Source organism: Heloderma suspectum, chromosome 10 (assembly GCF_057233095.1).
Source record: "Heloderma suspectum isolate Gila_16-S chromosome 10, 16-S_ref, whole genome shotgun sequence".
Lineage (NCBI taxonomy): Eukaryota > Metazoa > Chordata > Lepidosauria > Squamata > Helodermatidae > Heloderma > Heloderma suspectum.
The window spans coordinates 6,456,223-6,481,678 of record NC_139467.1 but is presented as its reverse complement, the minus strand read 5'-3'; the positions used below and the strand labels follow the sequence as shown (position 1 = coordinate 6,481,678).

The window sequence follows — 25,456 nt, the reverse complement described above, 5'->3', positions numbered from 1 at the left end:
TATTTCCCCCGGAGTACTGATGTGGAAGCTGTAGACTTTGTCTGTTGGATTGTCTTAAGCTGTGCCTTTAGACTTGCTCATCCTGTATATTCATAAATAAATACAAATATTATAAAATAGCATAAACCCCCAGTATTTCCTTCTAAAGGAAATCAAAACTGGGTGTTATGCCCCTGGAATGTTTCACTGCTTAAGGGAATGGGGTGATCATAACAATACTTACAGCCAGACTCAAAAATACCCACCATTAAGGGAAGCCACTCCACCCAGAACAAAGGTTGTTACTTTTATGCAGCCTCTCTCCTTTGGGATCTTTATGAAATGGACACCTGCAGACTGCAATGATTCCCACTGCTAGCCCGCATGGGAAATCACAGCCCATGTGCGCATACAATCAGGGAAGATGGCGGCCAGAATGGACGACACGTTTCTCAGCAGGCAAATGCCCAGCCCTACTCACTGCTGATGCTGGCCTTGTAGACCAAAGTTCATGCCTGGCAAAACGTCGACACCATTAAACTGGAGACCAAAGTATCACAACTAGTCCTTACCGAGCTGGAATTAAAAAGCGAAGGCTCTCAGAGATTCCAAGTAAGTTTGAGGTGCTGGATCAAACCCCAAAGTTGTGTTTAGTCCAGTGACCCATTTCCAACAAATGGCCAGCCAGATGCCACAGGGAAACTCAGGGGCAGTGGGAGTGGTCTTTTCTTGTTTGTCCCCAGAGGTAGGTTGCCGCTATATAGAGGTTACACATGGCTCCTAACCATCTATCAATCTTTCTTCCGTTGATCTGTCATAACCCTTCCATTTCGACATTTAGTTCACAATTCTGCTGAAAGCTCAACACACCCGGTGCTCCAGACACAAAGGACACGACAGGTCTTACCTTGCGATGTGCGTGCGCACGGTGTGAGGGGCGGAGACGGTCTTCAGAAGCAGCAGCAGAAAAAGCTCTATGCACAGAGCCTTGGAAGGAACAGCTAAAGGTGAACGAAAAATACAAGCAGGCAGTGACGGAGGACTGCAGCTCTAGGAGACAAAGGCAGGGATGTGGTTTACACCTCCGCCAGTTGCCTTCACGTGGTCTTGAGGGCCTGTCGTTCACTTAAAAAGAACAAAAAAGAGGCAGCAAAAGGGAAAACAAGAGGCAGAGAGATGTGTGTTTAGGGTTATAGAAACAGCCCTGCTGGATCAGGCGAAAGACCTAGTATCTAGTCCTGTATTCTGTTCTCACAGTGGCCAACCAGCTGCCTCTGGGAAGCCCGCAAGCAGGACATGAGTGCAACAGCAGCCTCCCACTCATACTGCCCGGCAACCAGTGTGCATAGGCATACTGCCTCTGAAACTGGAGGTAATATATAGCCATCATGACTAGTAGCCAGTAATAGCCTTATGATCCATGAACTTGTCTAATCCCCCCTTTTAAAAGCTTTCCACATTGGTGGCTTTTGCGTCATTTTATTTGTTTTTATTTATTACATTTATATCCTGCCTTTCCTCCAAGGAGCTCAAGGTGGGATATATGATCCTCCTTGTCTCCTCCTCTCCATTTTAGCTTCATAACAACCCAGGGCTGAGTAACATGGCCAAATTCAGCCCCACTGAATTTTTATGGAGGGATGACAAAACGGTAGCCTCGTTTCACTTGTAAACATTTCACACTTTGGTATCACAAGTTCACTTTTTTACAAGCTGCTTTTTGGATTGTATAGGCAATATCTAAGCATGCAGCACACTTGTAATGCTAATCTTTATAACTCTGAGTGACCAACCAGCTTCCCACAGGAAACCCACAAGCAGGACGAGTACAACAGCACCTTCCCACCCACATTCCCCAGCAACTGGTGTACACAGGTATCCTGCCTCTGACACTAGAGGGAGCATATGGCCACCAGGACTAGTAGCCAGTGATATCCTTCTCCTCCACAAGATACTGTTTTATGCAGCAACAAACACTTCTTGGACCCCTGGCTGAAGAATACAGTGGCTCCCAACAAGAGTTGAACACCCTGCACAAGATGGTAGGCTGCTGTTGGAGATGTTAGCCCTAGCCAGCGATCCAAGATAACCACCAAGAAGTAAATTCAATAATTAACTTTTGGTGCAGAAACTAAAGCATGACTGCAATGTATGTGGCTTCCACAACACAGTAAGAAGTGTTGAGAATAGAACTACAGCTCTAGTTTCTGCCCACCAGAGGGCAGCATTTAATGGTATAGGGAAATTTTCTAGGAACAACTGACACCTCTCCTGATTGCTCAAATAGGGCAACAGTAAGAAATTGCCTTGATATTGTAGAATGTGCAAAATGTGAACAGTCTCTCACAGAGTACAAAACCACCACAAATTAATGGTTCTAAATGTTATAAGGATGTGTTTAGTCCTAAAGAGCAGACCCTGCTGTAGACATGATGGGGGCATAGGAAGGGGCCATAGATTAGGTGGGAGGATTAGGAACATATCCAAATATTCTGCCTGGTTTTGCAAGCTGCATAGGGATATGGTGTTTGGCCCATGGTGGACTGGATTTCACTTTGGTGCACAGTCTACAGTTGTTAGCAGATTTGGCTTGAAGCATCTTTCAGCACCCCTTCATGGATCACTGCCTTGTTGTGGCGAAGGGGCTTGCATAACTCAGTGAAGCCATACGCTATGCTGTGCAGGGCCACCCAAGACAGACAGGTCATGGAGGAGAGTTCTGACAAAATGTGGTCCACTGGAGAAGGAAATGGCAACCCACTCCAGTATTCTGGCCAAGAAAACCCCATGGAACGTATCACAAGGCTAAAAGAGATGATGCCGGAAGATGAGCCCCTCAGGTCGGAAGGTGTCCAATATACTACTGGGGAAGAGCAGAGGGAATTTCCAGGTAGCGCCAGAAAGAGTGAAGCGGCTGGGCCAAAGCCGAAAGGACACTCAGCTGTGGATGTGTCTGGTGGTGAAAAGGAAGTCCGATGCTGTAAAAAACAGTATTGTTTAGGAACCTGGAAAGTAAGATCAATGAATCAAGGTAAGCTGGAGGTGGTCAAACATGAGAGGGCAAGATTGAACATTGACATCTTGGGAATCAGCAAACTAAAATGGACAAACATGGGAGAATTTAATTCAGGTCACCATTATATCTGTGGGCAAGAATCCCTTAGAAGAAATGGAGTAGCACTCATAGTCAACCAAAGGGTGGGAAAAGCAGTACTGGGGTACAATCTCAAAAACGACAGAATGATCTCAGTACGAATCCAAGGCAAACCATTCAACATCACAGTAATTCAAGTCTATGCCCCAACCACTGAGGCTGAAGAAGCTGAGGTTGATCAGTTCTATGAAGACCTACAACACCTTCTAGAACTAACACCCAAAAAAGATGTCCTCTTCATCATAGGGGATTGGAATGCTAAAGTAGGAAGTCAAGAAATCACCCGGGTAACAGGCAAACATGGCCATGGTGTACAAAATGAAGCAGGACAAAGGCTAATAGAGTTTTGCCAAGAGAACACGCTGATCATAGCAAACTCTCTTTTCCAACAGTACAAGAGGCGACTCTACACATGGACATCACCAGATGGTCAATATCGAAATCAGATTGATTATGTACTTCGCAGCCAAAGATGGAGAAGCTCCATACAGTCAGTAAAAACAAGACCTGGAGCTGACTGTGGCTCAGATCATGAGCTTCTTGTTGCAAAATTTTGGCTTAAATTGAAGAACGTAGGGAAAACCACTAAACCATTCAGGTATGACCTAAAACATATCCCTTATGAATATACAGTGGAGGTGACAAATAGATTTCAGGGATTAGGCCTGATAGACAGAGTGCCTGAGAAACTATGGATGGAGGTCCGTAACATTGTTCAGGAGGCAGCAACTCAATCCATCCCAAAGAAAAAGAAATGCAAGAAAGCAAAGCAGCTGTGTCTGATGAGGCTTTACAAGTAGCTGAGGAAAGAAGGGAAGCGAAAAGCAAGGGAGAAAGGGGAAGATATATCCAACTGAATGCAGAGTTCCAGAGAATAGCAAGGAGAGACAAGACTGGAACAATGCAAAGAAATCGAGGAAAACAATAGAATGGGAAAGACTAGAGATCATTTCAAGAAAATCGGCGATATCAAGGGAACATTTTGTGCAAAGACGGGCATGATAAAGGTCAAAGAAGGCAGGGACCTAACAGAAGCAGATGAGTTTAAGAAGAGGTGGAAAGAATACACAGAAGAACTATACAGGAAAGATCTTAATGTCCCTGATAGCCATGATAGTGCAGTCACTGAACTTGAGCCGGACATCCTAGAGAGTGAAGTCAAGTGGGCCTTAGGAAGCATTAGTAACGACAAAGCTAGCAGAGATGACAGTATTCCAGCTGAGCTATTTAAAATCCTGAAAGATGATGCTGTTAAAGTGCTGCAGTCAATATGCCAACAAATTTGGAACACTCAACAGTGGCCACAAGACTGGAAAAGGTCAGTTTACATTCCAATTCCAAAGAAGGGCAATGCCAAAGAGTGTTCAAACTACTGTACAATTGCGCTCATTTCACATGCCAGCAAGGCTATGCTCAAAATCCTACAAGCTAGTCTTCAGCAGTATGTGAACCGAGAACTACTGGAAGTACAAGCTGGGTTTCAAAGAGGCAGAGGAACTAGAGGTCATGGAGAAAACAAGAGAATTCCAGAAAAACGTCTATTTCTGCTTCATTGACTACGCTAAAGCCTTTGATTGTGTGGATCACAACAAACTGTGGCAAATTCTGAAAGAGATGGGGGTACCAGACCACCTTACCTGTCTCCTGAGAAACCTGTATGAGGGACAAGAAGCAACAGTAAGAACCAGACATAGAACAAGCGATCAGTTCAAAATTGGGAAAGGAGTACGACAAGGCTGCATATTGTCGCCCTGCTTATTTAACTTATATGCAGAGTACATCATGAGAAACGCCGGGTTGGATGAATCACAGGTTGGAATTAAGATTGCCGGGAGAATGATCAACAACCTCAGATACGCAGACGATACCACCTTAATGGCAGAAAGCAAAGAGGATCTAAAGAGCCTCTTGTTGAGGGTGAAAGTGGAGAGTGCAAAAGCTGGTTTGAAATTCAACATTAAAAAAACTAAAATCATGGCATCTGGCCCCATCACTTTCTGGCATATAGAAGGGGAAGAAATGGAAGCAGTGACAGGTTTTATTTTTTTGGGCTCCAAGATCACCGCAGACGGTGACTGTAGCCATGAAATTAAAAGACGCTTGCTCCTTGGGAGGAAAGCTACGGCAAACCTAGACAGCATAGTAAGGAGCAGAGACATCACCTTGCCAACAAAGGTCCGTCTAATCAAAGCTATGGTTTTCCCAGTAGTAATGTATGGCTGTGAGAGCTGGACTATAAGGAAAGCTGAGCGCCGAAGAATCGATGCTTTCGAACTGTGGTGCTGGAGAAGACTCTTACGAGTCCCTTGGACTGCAAGGAGGTCAAATCAGTCAATCCAAAAGGAAATCAACCCTGACTGCTCATTGGAAGGATAGATACTGAAGCTCAAATATTTTGGCCACCTAACGCGAAGAGAAAAGTCACTAGAAAAGACCCTGATGCTGGGAAAGATTAAAGGCAAAAGGAGAAGGGGACGGCAGAGGATGAGATGGCTAGATAGCATCACGGATGCAATGAATATGAACTTGAGCACAGTCTGGGAGGGAGCGGAGGACAGGAAGGCCTGGCGTGCTGTGGTCCATGGGGTCACGAAGAGTCGGACATGACTTAACGACTGAACAACAACGTAGCAGGCAGACTACTAAACTGGGACTGGACATACGGAACACATCTTATCGACAGCTGAACTGGCTCCTGCTGCATTTTTGGACCCAAGTCAAGGTGCTGGTTTCGACTGTTAAGTCATAAATGGCTTAAGGATAGAATACATCAAAGACCACCTCTGCCCACATAAACTTGCCCAGCTATTAAGATCTTCATCAGAGGTCCAAGGTGAGGCAGGCAGGAATCTAGGATAGGGAATTCTTTATTGTGGCACTACACTTTTGAAATGTAGTCAACAGAGAAGTTCATCTGACATCAGTATCAGGTAAAAAACATTTTATTCACCCAGGCTTTTAGTATGTATTGGTCTTGGACTGATGAGCTTTATCCGGCTTTCAAAAGGGGTTTGTTCTGGCCTTTTCATATTTTTATTGTATGAAATTTTAATTGGTACCTCTTTGTTTTAGTATTTCTATATTAAATATTTCTATTTTGGGATGATGATTTTATCTGAAAGGTGGCAAGGAAGTGCTTATAAATAAAACACTTATTCCTTTTTCAGGGTAGGCGTTTTTCATTTTGGTCGTGTGAGGAGGAAGGATGGAGGACACTCAATAACCTTAGAGTCTAGTATGTTGTTGTTCAGTCGTTAAGACGTGTCGTGACCCCACGGACCAGAGCACGCCAGGCCTTCCTGTCCTCTGCTCTCTCCCGGAGTGTGCTCAAGTTCATATTCATTGCATCCGTGATGCTATCTAGCCATCTCATCCTCTGCCATTCCCTTCTCCCTTTGCCTTCAATCTTTCCCAGCATCAGGGTCTTTTCTAGTGAGTAGAGTCTAGTATATGGAGCAGTAAATAAATAGGGATGAATGAGTGGGAGGAGTGGAGAACATGGAAAGAAACAGTAAACTGAAGTGCAGGTATTTCCCCTCCTTATAATGAAAACATTTTCTATTTTGCTTTAACTAAGCTTTAGTCGACTTTGCTGCATAAAATGCTTTCAAGATTTTCTATGCAACACTGAGGACTAAGAAATTGCTCTTTGCTTAAAGATTCTAGATCCAATAAAATCCACGCAGATTTCTTGACACTTCTGCACCATGCCCCACCCAAACATTCCTGTTGGAACTTCCAGTCTCTGGACCTGGCCTTCTCCTCTGGATCCCTCTCACAGCTCTACCTAGTTCATGTAACTTTGCTTTGGGTCAAAGCAACTGGACACTTGTTTTGTGTACGTTGCCACCCAAGAGAGGCCAGCCCTTGATGACGGAAGTTGCTTTCTGCTCTTCAAATTGTTCTTTGGCCCTGGTTTGCATAAGTAGAATGACAGCACAAACATGTTTGCAGTTGTTAGTAAGGGTTCCTGATTGTAAACAATAGCAGGTGCTCTGTTGTAAATCAAAGGGCATTAGATGGGGGGGGGGTTACTTGAAATAATCTATGAAGACCGGAAAAGCCCAAGATTCTGCCACCAGAATTCTAAATGTTTGTGCTCCCTTCTTTGATTAAATGTTTTAACATTTGCTAGGCATTGGAATAATGAAGGGGAAGCATGGCAGGGCATGGAAACAGGGCCACTATCACATTACCGAGCACAGGACTTTGGATGCAAAAGAGTCACACGGTTCTCAAAATGTGAGGTATAAAGGAAATAAAAAGCAAGTTTCTAGTCCATGTTAAAATATGAAAAAGCCTGAAGGATGCATAAGGGCTAGTTTCTGAGATAACTCTTACAGCTTTCCATAGATGGGTTTTCGAAGAGATCTCAATCTGCTTTTTTCCAGAAGTGGCATGTAGCACTGCTTGAAAATTTCTGGCAGGAAGGAACAAAGCAAAGTCTAGGAACCTTGGGTTTTGTTTCCAGAGTTTCTAGTGTGTACGATTTGTGAATGCCTGGATCCCCGTTATTTAGCTGCCTTTGAAGATGGTTCGGAAACTTCAGTTGCTACAGAATGCAGCCTCCTGGATGCTGGCGGGACTGGGAGATCTGCTCATATGACACTGATACTGCACCAGTTGCACTGGTTGCCAGTGCATTTCCAAGCCCAATTTAAAGTAGCGGTTTTACCTCTAAAGCCTTAAATGGTTTGGGCTCAAGTTACTTGAAGGACTGCTTTCTTCTGTAACAGCCTGCCCGTACTTTGAGGTCACCAACAGAGGTCCTTCTCACTTGCTCTCCAATGAGGGTTGTTAGGCTGGCGAGTCCAAGGGAGAGGCCCTTCTCAATGGTGGTCCCGCACCACTGGAATGAGCTTCTATCAGGGATTTGTCAGGCTCCTTCTTTGCAGGTCTTCAGGAAGGCTTCGAAGACACACTTGTTTTGGGTGGTTTTCCCAAGATCTGTGGGCTGCAGGTTTTATTGGTCTAATTCATTTTTATAGTACTTTATTGCCTTTGTATACTTTTGTATGGTTTTTATCCTGTATGCCACCTTGAGAAGGTTTTACCCATAAAGGCGGCCTAAAACTAATTACACCAAATTTACACCAAAGGTGGCCTAAAAACCAATTTAAATTAGAAAAATAGGAGCTAAAATATGGAGATGAGGTACCAGAATTTCTAAGTCTGTTCCACAGATCTTCGGGCCAACAGTATGAGAAGGGTCACCTCCTCCCATGTGAACCTGCCTGCTTGCTCTGTCCAACAGCAGAGGCTCTGCTCTGTGCTCTGCTACCTTTGGAGGCAGAGTTGCTGGGGGACATAAGTGGATCTATTTAGTGTTGCAGTACTCAGGCAGTGGAGCTCCCACCGCAGATAGGCTCTCACAGTGTTTAAATACAGCATTAAGACTGTTTCATTTTGCCAGGTGTTTGGTAATGAAGTGTGTCCCCCCCAGCATTGTTTTGGGTTTAATGTGCTGACTCCTATTTTAACTGTTTTGTTTGCCTTTTTTATGCCCTTGCAGACTGTATTGCTTTTGTTCTTTGATTTTTAATTTTACATGTAAGTCACCTGGATTGTGCTTGTAAATAAAATACACACATATACACCAAGGGGTGATTTACGAGTTTTACACAAGGATCCTCCCTCACACATTGCAAGGCTGGTGCCCCTTCTGTCACAGGAGTACCTAGTTGGGGGTATCATCAGCTATAGATGCACAACACTGTAGATGGACACTTCTAATGGAGGACTGAAAGCAGCCTCTGGCTGTGTGACCCTGCCAGTGCCTACCTCTGTTAACAAAATGCAGCTTTCAGACTGATCCAAAGTGGCCACTTGATGTTACCCTTTGTGCACCAAATCGGGACAGCTAGCACATAATGACATCCTCCATGGTTGTCCGATAGCTATACAGTGTCCTCTAAGTGAAGAGTACCAGAAGCCCAAGCATCTTTTGGAAGCGATGGGCTGGTTTGATGGTCTGCAGAGGGTTAGTGATATTTAACATCACTTAAACATTCACTCATTTTAATTTAGTTTGAAATGGACTGCTTTATATTTGTGTTTTAAGCTGCTGTGCTTACTCCAAATTTTGGGGAGGGTCTATGATAAGAGACAAAACAGACAATCGTCAACTCCACCACTTTTATAATCAAACAGTTCTCCCAAAATTAACCGTCCCACACACATGCAAGTGCTTGCAGAAACAAGGTTGCACACAGGGAAAGAGACACAGTATCCTCCCCAGGTATCAAGGTGCTTGTGTTTAATTGCCATTATGATAGCTTAATGCAAGTGACAGAGACAAAAGCTTAAACAGTGTTAAACAGTGTTAAAATTGCTACTCTTCAAGAGTCAAAAGGTTGATCAAATAACCTCCAGCCACCACTCTGCACAATGTATCCTCTTTGGCCAAGTTGGTGCCGAAGAAGAAGGTGGTACTTCCCAGGAAGAAGAGCAGCTCTGAAGACCCACCTGTTTTCACTGGCCTTCCCTTAAGCCTGGGCTGTTGGTTTTTACTGGTAACTTTTGTTTAAATTGATTCTAAGTGTCAATCTCAGTTTTTATGGATTCCATTGAAACATGTTTTATGGATTGTTTAAATTGTAAATTGTGTGGTTTTTATCTTGTATGCCACCTTGAAAGGGTTCCATCCTTAAAGATGGCATAGAAATAATTTGAGAGATAGATAGCATTAAGATCAAGGCTGGTTTTGTCCACCCATCCCACATCAAACAGAACTCACAAAGGCTGGAAAATAAACTACAATAATATTCATATCACTACTTGAAAATCCAGCTTCTCACCCATAATTTCAGCAATTTAGGGCTTCAAGTCAAACACTCCCAAAGTAAGCAGAGAAGACTTTGCAGGGCAGTACCTTGGGCTCTTTCACTTTTATTCCATAACTCCTCACACTCTGTTGGATTTCCCGCTGCATGATCGCCTAAGCAGAAGCCTTTGGTTGATCCTGGGCAGCCAAGCCCCTTAAGGAAGTCAAGTTAGACAAGTCTGCAAGCCGCAAGGATCACTCAGTCTGTGGCCATTTTGATTTTTAATTCATCCACAGCAAGGGTCCCCCAGTCCTGTCCAATCTCTTCATTCTTCTTTTGTGCTAGGAGGTGTTTCCTTCTTTGCAGATGGATTCTGCTTCTGTTCCCCTGTGGAAGGATGGGAGGCACTTGCCCCAGCAGCAGCAGTCTGTCCTGACTTGGCATCTATGGCAGCATGCTCCTTTTTCACCAGTTCCTCCAGCTCTTTCTGGGGGGAAGAACAAAAACAAAACTGTGAATATAACTAAGAGATGGATGGGAGCTGTAACTTGCTCAAGGATGGCAAGCTGTTCCCTCCAACATACAAGATGGAACGAAAGACAACCTTGGTTAATTTCTCCCACTTTGGCATGGGCTGCACCCCAATGATCCCTTAACAGGACAGATACCTTCCATCCCAGCAGATCTGCCAAAGCTAGGCAGCCCTCATCACAGTCTCCGAGCCAAGCAACATCCCTACAAGAAAGGAGATGGGGGAGAAGGCCCCCGAAAAGAACTGTGATCTAGTGAACAACGTTTAGCATTTATGCAATGCTTTCTAAACATTCCAAGCAATTCACATACACAAAAGAGAGCGGCTTCTTTAAAGCCACCCAGGTGAGTTCAGTGCTTGCGTCACTAGGCTCCGCTACTCTCATACTAACTCATGAAGCTGTACACTAGAGAATCAGGAGATGTGTACATTAATCATTGGGATAAACTCCAGTTTATATAGCTCCATGATCCCTTACCTGGGGGCGTCAACATTCCCAATTTACGTTTTCTCAACACCACAGCGTTAAACAGCCCCAGGTGCCAGTATCCAGTAGAAGTGTCCATAGCTTATGTTCTCACCACCTGCCACACCCCATCCCCAGTCCCCATTGTGACTTGCCGGTATGCCTTCTCTGAATCAAAGTTCATCCCACAGCCAAAGCCCATCAGGGACATGAGAGGATCACTCTGCAATGAAACAGAAAACATTACGGACAGTGAGATCCAGTTCACATGTTATGGTGGCAAATGGTAGGTTATTTAACCTACTGTTTGGGGGGGGGGGGTGCTGCCTGCAAGGTCCTTCCTGTTTCTGTAAACAATCTCTGATCAGCGCAATCGGAGTTTAAGAACATAAGAAGAGCCCTGCTGGATCAGACCAAAGGTCCCTCTAGTCCAGCATTCTGTTCACACAATGGCCAACCAGCTGGCCCATGGGAAAGCCACAAGCAGGACATGAGTGCAACAGCACCCTCCCACCCATCTTCCCCAGCAACTGGTGTACATAGACTCACTGCCTCTGATACTTGAGGTAGCACATAGCCATCAGGGTTGTCAGCATGACGTGTGAACTCAGACCAATGGGTTTGTTTAGGGGCTACACAACCCATGGTTAACCCATGGCTTCTTGTTGAGTTAACCTCTGAGTTGTTTAGCCCCTAAACAACCCATCAGTCCAGGTTTGCACATCACACTCGCAACCACCTATCAGGTCAAATGGAGGTTGCTTACAGAAAACAGAAGGAGTGTGCATCCTGGCAGTCTATGAGATAAATAACCCAGGATTTGCTCCTGTGACTTGCAAACTGGCCCTTCTTCATGGCTGTAAGTTAGCACCTATTATTGGAGGGAAAGGACAGGGAATGGCTGCTTTATGAATCTTTCACTGTAGAAGTATCAACTTTATATAATTTTTATGTTTGTTTTTATATTTATCCATGCATCTGATGAAGTGAGTTATAGTTCATGAAAGCTTATGCCAGGATAAGCTTTATTCTTGGTTATTCTTTAAGGTACCACAAGACTCTTTGTTGGCTTTAGTGCAAAAGACCAACACTGCTACCCTCTGGAAACCAAATGTATTGATTTAGTCTTCAAGCCAACTGCCTTTATTAAAACTTTTAATTCTGTCCCTATATATCACTTGTTAGTGACTCTAGAGTTATTTCTTCATTATTATATTTATACCCCACCTGTTTCCACTTGCAAGGAGTTGAAGGAGGGGTATGTGATCCCCCTCTTCTTCATTTGATCCTCACAACAACCCTATGAGGTAGCTTAGGCTGAGAGTCAGTGACTGGTCCAAAGTCACTCAATGAGCTTCACAGCCAAGTGCGGACTAGAACCTGATTCCCCTGAGTCCCAAACCAATACTCTAACCACTATACCACACTGGCTCTCGCTGATACTGTGGGCATGCTCTTGTATAACCATAAATATGGTCCCTCTTGGCACTTAGCTATGAAATCCATTGCTCCTGGAACATTAGACTCCACCAGCTCTCACACTCACTCATAATGCTGCATGCTGAGGGCTCATGCTTTCTCAAATATGGTATGGAAAATGCAGAGCATGTTAACCACAGCTCCTAAACCTTGCTTGCATGTACCTATCAAGAACAGAATTGGTGGTGGTGGGAAAATGTCCTCCCTATTCCAATTGCAGCAACTGAGGCATTGCCCTCAGGTCATTGAGAAGTCTTTTGACCAAAATACCAAATCACAGCACATCAAAGGAAATGTCTAACAAACTTGATCTTACCTCTCCAGTCTTCTCTTTATTGATCAGGAGCCGTGGTGTGTTTTTGGGTACCCTGGAATGGACAAAGAAAAGAAGAAGTGTAAACATGCTGGTTGTGCCTTAGCCAGCAAAGTCACAGTGCCTACATGGGAGAGGTTCACTTACCTGCTGACAAGAGAGGCAAAGGGCTGGACCTGAAGGGAGGTGCCCATGATAATAAGCAAGTCCACGTCGCGGAAATCCTGCAAGTAAAGATGCCGGGGGGCAGGAGAGGGAGGGTTGCTATGAAGAACTGTGGACACCACAGAAATACTATCACAAGCTCTTGTTTCAACACCGCCTTCTACCTCTGAAATCATGCCACGTGGCTGTTCGCACTCTTTGGATTCATCGCCTTTACCCAGCTATTATTTATTGTGGCCTAGACAAACCACACATTCCAACATGGTTATGTTCATTATAGTGCATAGGAGAGCTTGTGGTTCAAAGCCCATGAGGCCATAGGCAATTACAGCTATTCTGCAAAAAGGAAAACCACTGACTCCTGCAATGCATGAACACAGTGCATTAAATGGTTGCATACCACACACAGAGTGATTTCTGACCACAAAACTGAAGCATAATGTGTTAACAAGCCCACTGTGGACAATACATGAGACGGCCATGACATAGTTATAGGGCTATGCTGAATGCTTGCCCACAAACATTTTTGGCACGAAAGCTGTGATTAAATGGGGGGTGGGGCGTGGGGGCTGAAGTGTTTCTCCCCTATCCCTTTCTTCTGAGACTTGTCTTTTTTTGGTACCCAGTTGAAAGCCTAATTTGCTGCTGTTTCAGTACCATTTTTTCTCCCTTGGTTACAGTTTCATTAATCTTAGCCAATCAAGGATGGAGTAAGCAAGTCATAGCTCTACATAACCTATTTGGTTATGTGACAACATTACTAAAAGAAAACAAATCTGACTGAAAGGAAAGATGATGCTTCCTGGGCTGGTCACACGAGAACACCCAATCAGTTGGATCAATTATTGCCCTCACCCTAACGAGGCAGAACAGGCAAACATGCCCAAGCACAGCCCTTTGCTGAAGGGAGGCATTTTTTGCAGGTTCTCTACATGTTCACAATGTACCCCGCCTGCCCCCTTCAGGTCAATACTATTTTACAAAATGTATATGCCACCTCTTATATATAGACCAGGAGCACAGAACAGCCCAACAGCTAAATTCCAGTTTGGAGACGCTCTCGGGGCCTGCATTCCACTGGGGGTTCGGGTCCAGGGGTCAAAGACACCCAAAAATATGAGTACACTTTTGCTTAAAGCTCTTATTGCCATTTACTAAACCTTAAGAGAGACATTTCAACCTTTTAGAATGGGGATAAAAAAAGCGGGGGGGGGAATTGGAGGAAAGGGGGTGGGGCCAGAGGACGAGGGAGTAGCCTTATGGGGAACTGCAGAGGGCCAGATTTGGACCCTAGGCCTGGGGTCTGCACCCCTGATATAGACCCTAGGTGGCTTACAATAAGTTAACATAATCCAATCAAGTTACATTAAAAAAATTAAAGAAGGTACTTACAAGAACATACAACATTTACCACTGATCCTCCACACCACCCCTGCTTGTGTGCAAATCTTAGCTGTTAACACAAGGATCTAGAGGTCACGGACCTTCGTGGACATGCACAGGTGGACCCCAAGGGCAAACAACTGGGGCACTTACTGACTGCATCAAAGAGAAGAAACGAGAGGGCAGGTTCTCCCCAAAGAACACGATGTCTGAATAAAGAGGAGAAAAGGAGACTTAGACAATTGATCAGGGCTGCATAACAAGATGCTTTTGTGAAAGCACAAAACTCAGTTCCCAGAGAATCTCAGCTTTTATTAAAAGGAAGAGAGAAGTTTCCATCCCTGATGGCTGTGAAGTTATGCTTGGGTATTAAATGCCAGCTGAAGTCTCAGAAGCCAGAGTGGCTGCTGAATACGATTTCCAGAGGTTAGGGCTTCAGTGCCCCCTCTCCATGACTCACGAAAGCAGACTAAAATATGCAAAGTAAGAACAATCCTGCAGCAGTTTGTAGAATTTATACATGGTACAGAATCCAGAGCCAGTGTGGTGTAGTGAAATGACCAGCATTCAACCCCCTGCTCAGCCACATAGCTCACTTGGTGCCCTTGGGCCGGTCACTACCTCTTAGTCTAACTCACCTCACAACAGAAGACAGAAGGGGTGGTGGAAGAAGAACCACATATACTCTACACATGAACTCAAGCGCAACTTCTACAGACTTCCATGGGGTTTATTCACAAAGCATCACAAGTTTCATGGTTCAAAGGGAACAGCACTCCTTAGTCTTATTGGCACCTACTCAGGGGTGATTCACACATCTTTGCTCTTTGTTGTGGTTTCACGGAACAGGGCAGGGAAAGGGGCTGGGCCATTCCTTGCTAGCAGTTAAGTCACCTACGTTACAGGAGCTGGAGTTCTCTGCCCTCTGCCACCCACAAATAAAGAACCTTGCAGCTCAAGGTTCCCATGTGGACCTGGGGGAGCTGCAACATCAAGTCATAACTGGGACATACTAACAACTCTCACACCTCAAACAGTACTTCCACATGACCTCCAACACAGCCACCTGCAGTGCAATCAGGTCACACATTCAACTGTAAGTCACCCAGGGTTGAACACATGTGTGAATCAGCTCCAAGATAAAGGATTTTCTGATGCACTTTGGGGAAATGAGTGGTTGGGGGAGGGGGGATTTTTCAGAAAGGACGCTCACCTGGCTTCACTACACTCTGACATTTTTCACATTTGGGGATGAGAGATGTGAAGATTTTTTCTGAAAGGAAACAGAAAGAGGGAAGTCTAGAACTTTCCAGTCAATTGGCAGCTAGCCCATTGATATACCCACACACATTTCCTCACCACCTAACAAGCAGCTACTCTTAGTTTTACCTACAAGCCAGCTGCAAGGCATACTAGGTGATCCAAGATGACACACTGAAATCATAGGTAGTATCAGTAGCATTCACACATCACTGAAGTTACTGGTACCTCACTGCTCTGCAATCATTTTGCTTCCTTTCTATCATAAAATATCAAGGTAATGCAAGATTTCTCTGAAGAAAATTCTATTTCATACCCCTTCAATCCATCTTAGAAGACCCCATGTGAATTGTCTCCTCACCCCCACGTACCCACCGCGCTCCGAAGCATCACCTTTCATCCAGTCCAGACTGTATGTCTTCCTGCAGCTGGAGCTGATGCAGTGGGAGGTAAAGAAGGTGCCATGAGCTTCCACTAAGTCCTCATGATCCAGACCAGCAACCCTCTCCAAGGTGTCAATGTTCTGGGAGACAGAGAAATCATTCAAAACAAACATCATCCTTGCAAAAACGGCTGTCCAACCAGGAGTTAAAGCTGACCTGGGGTAGCAAAGATCAAGGACTGTTCCAAGACATGCTCTTCCTACTTCAAAGGCAAATGGCTCCTGCTCTATAATAGGGCTAAGAACTGTACACACAATGGGAGCCACACTCCCAGGAGCACAACTACTGACTTTGAGGCAAATGGTGCTGAGCTGATGGCACCTGTACACGAGGCTTTTATCATATGCTCGTGATTGGTCACTCACAGAAGTCTGTGGGTTCTTTACATGACATTGTCAACCTCCAGAGCCTCTCCCGTGCTTTATAACCATTATCCTGTTTTTGTTTAAGATCAGGGAAAGTCCGGCATTTTTTCTAGAAGCGCGATGAAGCACTGCACTGGCTGTGTGTACTCCTGCAATTCCACTATACCACAGTGCCATCTAGTGGCTGTATGATGAAACATATAGAACTTGCAGAGAAAGGCAATCCCCCCCGCGCCCCCCAAAGGCATGTGTAAGCACGTGTAAAGGAGCCAGCCTTAATCCCACAAAGAATCTGGAAGCAGAAGCCCTGGTAAATGTGCGAGATAAAACCATGGTGTAGGGAAGCCCTGCAACTACAAATCCCAGGGAGCTCTGCTCCAGCATCTCTCTCTGACCACCATTGGTTCATATGATGTAAAGTGGGTGACAGATGACAAGAGAGTGACCATGCTGCTGTCCAGTGCTCAAACTCTAATGTAGTGGAAACGCGTTGGCAGGTAAAGGCTCCATTTTGTCTCAGAGACAAACATAGGGAGGAGCCTGCAAGTTCAGAGGTTCCCTTAAAAGTTGTAATATGTTTAGCTGCTCACTGAGAGGTGTTTTACCAGGAACACATTAAAGCTTCCCCCTCCTATTAGAAATCAGTTATCACAGTTGCAAAGCCAGCGTTCTCACTGGCTGGCATAATTCAAATCTTTCCAGCATTTTATTACATGATGGATGAGACTCTGGGAATGAGGAAATTTACATTGGGTTGGATCCAGATATAGTAATTCTTACAGTAGACCCACTGAATTTGATGGGGCTTAAGTTAGTAATGGCTCCCTATTGATTTCAATAGGTCTGCTCCAAGTATGACTACATCTGGATCCAGCCCTATGTCTTTATTTTAATTATTACATTCCAAACTAGGGATAAAAGCTGGCATCTGAGTAATTAAGCACTAGGAATCTTTTACCCCTAAAAGAAACTTCACTAAGAGGTTGCAATCTTATGATTCTGTCTCTGCCCCAACAGTCTTGTCTACAATGCTTTCAAGCTAACACAGAAAAGACAGGTATACCCCATTACTAACTTCATTTCCTTAGTTTTTCCCTAAGTTTTGTTCTGTCTTTTAACCAAGTTTTGTTAAACTTCACCAGAGTCTGAACACCCAGGACAGGTGTTCTTAAGTTTTGATCCCTTCCTGAATGGCTATAGGGAGCCTTCTCTTCTCCCCCACCCCACCCCTTCTCTCCCTCATAACCTTGAACATCATATCTCCCTCTGCTCCGTAACCCCACTCTGCAGCAGTTTCCAATCTTTCTGCACCCAAACCCGCTTCAACTTCTCTAGCCATATCTCCTCTAGAACCACTACTCCCAGTTGCCCAAACACCATCCTGAAACCCTCTGACAGGATCACAACAGCTTTTTCCTTCCTCCTTGTTCCATAGTAGCTATCCACACATGTTCTAGGAAATGCCACCAAGACCACCAGAGGTTTCTCTCTAAATTGTTGCAATTTTTTTTTTAATCCGTCCTGTGCTCTGGTTAACTGCTCTCTTTCTTGCCCAAGGGGAAGGATGGTTTTACTCACCTGTGTGTAGCAACGCAACAGCAGCCCTTTCTCCTTCAGGAGGCATATGAAGTAGTGGCAGACGGTGGGCTGAAAAGAAGCAGAGCCTCAGGTTAAGCTGAGCTTCTCAGAAATGAAGGAAGTAGGCAGAGGTTTACCTGAGCCAGAGGAACAGGTCTTGTGTCAGGCAGGCACTGCTGGGCACCTGCTGAGGCATATGAAAATATATGCTTTTTCCTTCAAAAATAAACCTTTTATTTTTGCCTTCTGGTTTTGCAGCTCCTCCTGCACGCTGTTGCTTCCTGTTCACCTTCCCTCTTCGAGCATGCTAGCAATGACATATGAGGAGATGGCGTGGCACCCTCCACTTCCTTGGTGCTCTCCCTCTAAACAGTTGTGCAAATTGAGCCCAGAGGGAGAGGACAAATACAGCAGTGTCTTGGAGAGGAGGAGTGGGGCCCACAGAAAGGGCTCTTTGCCCAAGGCCCTCCCAAAACCTGGAGCCAACACTGCTAAGGAATGCAACAGGCTAAGACCTACTACATAGTTGAAAGAGGTTCCGGTGAATCCCAAAAGAATTATATAGACCCCTAGATATGGGGTCTCTCCCACTCACATATCTCCCTCTTAAATTCAAGATCTACATTGCCTCAATTCCCACAAAACCCAGGAGGCTCCAAGTACCTGTTTGCTCCACAAACCAGGAGTGCAAATATTTTTACATAGTTTCCACACAACACTACATTGGCCATCCTAGCTGAATACAAGGTAAAGAAATCTAGTTTTTATTCTTTAAATCCATGGCACCAAGACCAAAAGACCCCTCCCCACAAGCGTTAAAGGTATGGTTGAAAAAAATCATTTTGTCTCAAAGGTTCAAATAGACTTTTACAATGTTAGAAAAGAAAATCCACAAACAAGTTAGAAGTTACAGTCCTGATTCCTAACCTCAGACCTTCCCAAGACACCTGATATCCAGTCCCTCTCCCTCATCAGTCCTCTAACTTTACATTAGGAACAATGCTGAAGAAAACACCACCACCGAGCTTACCTTGAACTGCCCTGGGTACAGCTCCCGGGCCAAGGCAAAGAATGGCTCTGGGTGTTGCTAAATCAAGACAGAGAAACAGAATTGGTTGTGTGAAGAAAACAAACCTCAGTGGAGCACAATGCCTTCAGCTGACACCAAGTTCCAGGCAGGGGACTCAGTGTGGTACCTTGAAGTAGCTGATCTCAAAGATGGCTTCTGGGTATGGCAGGTTGTACTCCTGTAGATTGGCATAGAGCCCTGTGCCCGGTGAGCGGAAGTCTGGGATCCCTGCAGCTGAGAGGCACAAAGATACTGTATTATGAAAAGCAAACACTAAGACAGAGTGGGCGGCCAGGGAAGTTGAAGAATCCTGCCAGATGTGGTCCCCCATGGGCCTGGTTAGGATCCATATGACATGGCTGTGCACTGACAGCAGCACTAGGTAAGCTGGGAAGTGGATACTTGGGGTTTGCTGCTTTATTTATTCCAATCCAATTCATACTAGAGCAAGACTGGGGGAGAGGGGGAGTAGAGAAAAAAATGTATATAAGAGGAAGCCTGTTACACCAATGGTTCAATTTAATTGTCTAGTATTGCCTAGGTGAGTCATTTTCAACTATTTTCACTAGTTAGGCTCATGAAGCCTCACTGTTGCCCTTGAATACACTCAATATTCTCTCGTAGCTGCACATTGTGAAAGATCTCTTGGAAACTCCAGGATTGCATGGCACAGTTCGGAAGCCTAAATACCACACTGGTTGAATATTCGTTTTCAGGTGAAGGATATGTTTCCAGAGCTGGTCCAATCCAAGAACTCCTTGTCAAAACTGGGCAATGACTCCTTGTTATTAAGAATAGTCCAATACCAGAAAGACAGCTCATTTTTTTCAACAACCTTCAGATTAAAATATATATATATATATATATATATATATGCGCATACACACACACACACACACACACTGTGCAATCATCAGCTGCTTTTTCCTGGGAGAAGCTGGAGAGCCCAGTAGGAGAGGCCATATTTGCATGCAGTAGATCCAAGGTTCAATTTCTAGCATCTCTGATTTAAAAAAAAAATCAGGTGTCAGGACAGGAAAAGGCCTTTGGCTGAAACCTTGGATTACTGCTATAAGAGCAGCCAGTAATAAGCTGTAGATCAGGGATGGGCAACTTGTTGTCCTCCACATGTTGTTGGAATGCAACTCCCATTATCCCACATCATGCATTGGCTATGCTAGCCAGGGCTGAAGGGAGTTGCAGTCCAACAACATTTGGAGAGTCACAAATTGTCCAACCCTACCGCAGATGGACCAACAGTCTGATGTGAAGGCTGGGTTTTCTACTTGACTTTTAATGCTGCAGAGCCAGGGGGAGGTTTCTATTTAAAAACTGGAAGCCCTCCTAAAGCTGGGACTATATATCACTATCATGACCAGGGAGAACTCCAAGCCCCAGACATGCTCAATGGAAAAGATGTCCTGTCAGCCTGAATCACACTCTGCTCCATTCCTTCATTTTGGCACAACCAAAAATAAAAAGAGACACAGACTCAATAAAGCCCCCGTGACACTCACCAGTCGAGATTCCTGCTCCAACCATACATATTACCTTTTTGCCTGTAAAAGAAAGAGAGGGAGGCGTCTTTTAACCTCTATCCCTTGAAACCTACATAGTACAACTCCACCATGTTCCTGGATAGCAACAATGTATTTTACTGCAGACAGCCAAAGCAAGAGAGCTAGTGTGGCTTGGTGAATAAAATACTGGATTTAAGAAACAGGGGTTCAAACCTACTGGTTAGTCAAGAGCTTACTGGGTGGCCTTGGGCAAGTTAGCCTCTCTCACCTGCAACTCCCTACCTGTAAAATGGGAAACAGATAATTCATGCTATTGAGGCAGGTCCTAATGCAAGATAAACATTAATCAATGGCCTGATACAGGTGCATAAAACCTCTCTTGTGCCACCCCCCACCACCACACCCAACCCTCAGTTCCCAATTATGGGCTCTGTATTCTACTCCCCTTTCACTAACTAACCTCTCCTCAGCACTGCTTCATTTCAATACTGAATGGTTTCAGAGGCTGATGGGGGGAAGAAACTAAATGAATAAGGTAGGAGACTGCTAGCTCCCACCCAGGTCCAAACTCGCCTGCAGAGGAAGAACTAGCTTACATTTGTCAGTCAGCATGAACTTGCTCACACCCTCCAACGTCAGCTCATCCAGCACCTTCTCGGGCTTCTCGCTGCCCAAGCCCAGCGTCCGGGACAAGAGGTTTCGTAAAAACTCCACTAGCAAGAGAGAGAAATTCATACAATTAACCACAGGGGGGCTCTGATGTCCAGGGTCTATGGATTCTGTTCTGAGCTCCGCCTGAAGTAGGGGTGTACAAACCCCACTCACCCGTCTGGTCCGGGGCATCTGCTGGGGGGGGGGGAGGCAATCCCTCCCCCCCGGAATCCTTCCTGGCCAGCTCTGCAGCAAGTCCGTGGAACTGCCGGCCAGGCCCATCCACAGAGGGACTTCTGTCCGTTGCCTCAAAATGGCGTCCAGCGTAGCAGATGCCATTTGTGCTCCTGCCCTTGGCCTTAATAGGCTACGTGGATGGCTGCGGACGGTAGTGGATGGACCCGGCCAGCCGGCACCAGGTAGGTCCGTCCCTACTGGACTTTGCGGGGTGGCGGGGGGGGGGGGAGCAGTCTGTTCCGCCATGGACTCCGGCGGGTCGGATTCTAAAGAATTTCTCCGCCATTTCTAGCCTGAAGTAAACTTCTATGCTGCTCAAATGTTTGCTATTCTGCCCTACCACATCAATCTAAGAAAATGCAAACTCTGAAACATAATAGATCCTTCTCTAGTTTGTTTTGCAATTTAAAACAATATAACCTTTCATAACAATGAAAACAGATTGCAGAAAGGGCAAAAAACAGACTCCTGGGTTCTCTTCCCTGTTTAGAGAAACATAGAGACTGAAGGGCAAGGCGGAGAGCTGCATTGGGAGCTGGATCTTCCCAAATTCTTTTCACATTTTTGACAAAAAACCAATGATTTGTGTGTGCTGCTGAACTTCAGCTCCTCATCCTGTCCAGACACAGCCAAAGACAGCTTGGTTCCTGAGACAAAACTAAATGTTGGCCCCTGCAAAAAAGTAAAAATATAAACTAAATCGAAAGATTTGCTGTCCTTCCATAGCAGCCCAAGATCTGTTGCCCAAAGTACGTAACGTCACTTTGCTCAACAGTAAGGCCTGCCCTACATCTTTCCAGAAGAGATACCTTAATTACAGAGGGATTTGGGGGAATTAAAAAAGGCCCCTCTGCTAGCAATCTGACTGATCATCAGAGATGATCTTGACAATAACAGAGGGAAAGGAATGTGCATTGCTAAGGTGAGGGCTCAAATTCCAAGTGCCTAGAAATACCATGCTCCCAGACACCCAACCAATTCAGCAGATATGGGTAGCTAGCCACCATAACACTAAGCAGGCCCCAAACACACAACCCCTGGGACTTCAGGCAGGAGAATGAGCTACTTGGCTGCTCTGCAAGAGAGAAACCAAAGTAGTTAATCTAGATATTGCAAGTCAGGGGTTATCTGTGTTTAGAAATGAATCACTTGTCATTTATTTACAACATTTGTATACTGCTCTACATCTAAACAGATTCCAGAGCAGTGAACAACAAGAGATAAAAATGAACAAAAAATAAAAAGAAGAAATTTACTTCAACCACAGATGCCTTTAGCTGCATATTAATGCGGGCCAAGGTAAAGTAATAACAGTAGGTTTTCAGATTTACATAGATACATTTGGCCTCAATTTATACATGTTGGGTTCCACTTGCATCATTAAAGTAAAACTTGTACTTCCACAGGCCAACCCACCCCCAAGTATAAGAGTACGTACTTTCAGTCTGACCAGAAGCCCCAGCTTCGTCGTCAGAATCCGGATCCTGAATAAAAACAGAAAGGGGGCAGGGGGAATCAATGAATGAATCTGAAGATTATCTTTTCGGAGTTGTTGGTCCGAATGCTTAATCTAAATCGACCATTGTACAACTTAACCTAACTGCTTGTTGCATCTTCTCTCCTTCTTTCTGCCATCTCAAATATTTGAACGCTATCAACATGTGAGTCAGCATACAGGAGGGCTCTGCAGCCTTAACCACTTACACGTAGCCAGGAGTGGGACTGAAATAATCCACCAATAAGATCGAGCAGTGCTTAAATTCAGAAAGATGAAATTCTAAGAGGTGTTGGAGTTCAAACCTGCTTGCATGTCCCACTCCCTGACTTGGAAGCTCTGCTCCCTCACCCCAGATGTCCACTCCTCCACAACTGAGATTCTGCACAAGACACCTCGGGTGCTTCCAGACAAATTTATGGCACCATCATCCTGCTCCGTTCATGGAATTTTACTTCATTCGCCCTACTACATTCATAGAATTGTATAGGGAGAGGAGAAACATGTTGTTGTTGCTGCTGTTTTCCACTCAGAACCCTCCCATGTTTTTCCCATTTCTTCTTCTGTCTTTTGTCTTACTGTCAAGAAGGAAAACATGGAATAGTTGCACATTGCCCTTTCATAGGTAAAAAAAACAAAGAATCTTGTGGCACCTTAAAGTCTAACAAATTTATTCTAGCATTTATTACGCTTATTATAATTTTTATTTTTATTAAGCTTTTCCATTAAGCTTTCTGGCTTTTAGTCAGCTTTTGTGATGCATCTGATTAAGTGTCCATAACAGCTTATGCCAGAATAAGGGCGCAATCCTATCGAGATAGGTGGCCGCCTCCCAACTTGGAGGCAACTGCCTATCCTAAGCAGGGCAGGAGAAGCACGGAGGGGATTGTGCCCTCCCTGCTGTACACACTGGATGTGTTGTACAGGCATTTCCGCCTTCCCCGCCCCAGAACTCCCCCAGCCACGCCCCTTTTCGGCCCCTCTACGCTCCTCTTGCGAGCACGGAGGGCTGTTCTGTGTTACCTCCTAGTCAGCGGGGGGGTGGGGGTTCTGGGAACCGACCTCGGAGTGTGGGCTCCGAGGTTGGTTCCCGGAAAACGGCATATCCTATGGCTGTCTAGCCATTGCCTAGCGGCCATAAGATTGCTCCCTAAATGTGTTAGTCTTTCAGGTGACACAAAGCCCTTTGCTGTTTTTGCTGCAACAGATTCACATGGCTACCCCTCTGGAAATTGTTTTCATAGGTAGTGCTACGAGCCCCCCACCCATCTCAGAGCACCCATTTGTTGTTGTTGTTCAGTCGTTCAGTCGTGTCCGACTCTTCGTGACCCCATGGACCAGAGCACGCCAGGCCTTCCTGTCCTGCGCTCTCTCCCGGAGCGTGCTCAAGTTCATACTCATTGCCTCGGTGATGCTATCTAGCCATCTCATCCTCTGCCGTCCCCTTCTCCTTTGGCCTTCAGTCTTTCCCAGCATATCAGACTACAAATAAACTACTGAAAACCTAGTATAAACCATCTCATCTCAGAGCCAGTGTGGCGTAGCGGTTCGGACTGAGACGCCGGAGATCCGGGTTCTAGTCCCCACTCGGCCATGGAAGCTCACTGGGTGACTTTGGGCCAGTCACCAACTCTCAGCCTAACCTACCTCACAGGGGTGCTGCGAGAATAAAAAGGGAGAGGAGGGCTATGTACACTGCCTTGGGCTCCTCGCAAGAGGAAAAAAGACGGGATATAATACTAATACTAATAAGACATAAATAAGCGTTCTGTCCGTGCAACCCACTCCATTCCCCCTCAGGATCCGCTCCTCGCTTTATTCGCAGCTGCCCCTTCGCAGCTCACCCTGATGTCCACGGAGCCCCCCGTCCCTGTCAACGGTCTTTGGCAGCAGCTGCCATCGTTCCCGATGGGCCTTCGGACAGCTCTTTTACCGTCGCCCTTCGTTTTCGTGCATCGCGAAGAGAAGGGGGAGCCTGTACGACTGACCGTCGGCCCCCGCCCAGATTTGAAGTGACGCCCCCGGCCCTCTTTCCCCCACCAGTCTCTCACCGACGACCCTGAGCCCCTCTCGGCGGCGGCCTCGGCGGCGGCGGCAGCAACACCAGCTCCCGAGTCTGCGACAGGAACAGACACAACAAAGAGGCGGCGAGTGAGGTAGCAGTTGCCTCAGTGCTGCGCAGAAGAGGGCAAGGCGTGGAGAAAGCAACGGCCTAGGCCTTCGCCTTCCTCCCGCTCCTCGCGTCCAGCCCACGAACCCCTCACAGTCCCTGTTACCTTCCCGGCTTTCCATGAAGCGTCTCCGCGCCGCAGGCTTCGGCTCTGAAGGTTTTTGCGGAGCAGGGCAAGCAGCAGAGCCACAGCTGTTACCCTGACAGGAAAACTACAACTCCCAGGAAGCGTCGCGGCACAGCAGCCAATCAGCAGCCAGAGTCCCGACATGCTCCGTGATAAAAACAACAACACGACGTCGATGACGTCCACCATGGACGCAAAAGGCTCGTTCGTGTCAGCCAATCGCAGCGATAGACTGGGGGGGGGAGGTGGCGGCGGAAACCACAGGATGGCTCAATCACCCAGCATGCTTTGCGTTGTGGGGAGGAA

The 25,456-nt window shown here is 45.7% G+C and overlaps 2 protein-coding genes across 4 annotated transcripts in view; both read right to left on the bottom strand.

The window, feature by feature from the left end:
• RINL (Ras and Rab interactor like) overlaps positions 1 to 980 on the bottom strand; it is a 37,969-nt gene extending 36,989 nt beyond the window's left edge. Inside the window, exon 1 of the transcript XR_014785002.1 lies at positions 887 to 980. The gene's annotated coding sequence lies outside the window, so the exon portion shown is untranslated. The remainder of the gene's footprint in view (positions 1 to 886) is intronic.
• An 8,387-nt stretch (positions 981 to 9,367) lies between these two features.
• SIRT2 (sirtuin 2) lies at positions 9,368 to 25,309 on the bottom strand. 3 transcript variants are annotated; one of them, XM_084814856.1, is made up of 17 exons: positions 25,130 to 25,253; positions 24,905 to 24,969; positions 22,797 to 22,842; positions 21,296 to 22,030; positions 21,067 to 21,183; positions 20,468 to 20,509; positions 19,078 to 19,184; positions 18,912 to 18,968; positions 17,882 to 17,950; positions 15,889 to 16,018; positions 15,449 to 15,508; positions 14,389 to 14,444; positions 12,835 to 12,911; positions 12,691 to 12,742; positions 11,051 to 11,118; positions 10,566 to 10,632; positions 9,368 to 10,384 (listed from the first exon to the last, which is right to left on the bottom strand). In XM_084814856.1, exons 5-17 carry the CDS (start codon positions 21,080 to 21,082, stop codon positions 10,223 to 10,225), a joined length of 963 nt encoding a protein of 320 aa, XP_084670982.1. In that variant the 5' UTR covers positions 21,083 to 21,183; positions 21,296 to 22,030; positions 22,797 to 22,842; positions 24,905 to 24,969; positions 25,130 to 25,253; the 3' UTR covers positions 9,368 to 10,222. The 3 variants fall into 3 exon arrangements, with proteins under 3 accessions (XP_084670982.1, XP_084670980.1, XP_084670979.1); XM_084814854.1 differs by lacking the exon at positions 21,296 to 22,030; XM_084814853.1 differs by lacking the exons at positions 21,296 to 22,030; positions 24,905 to 24,969 and having other exon boundaries at positions 25,130 to 25,309.
• Positions 25,310 to 25,456: the final 147 nt, after the last annotated feature.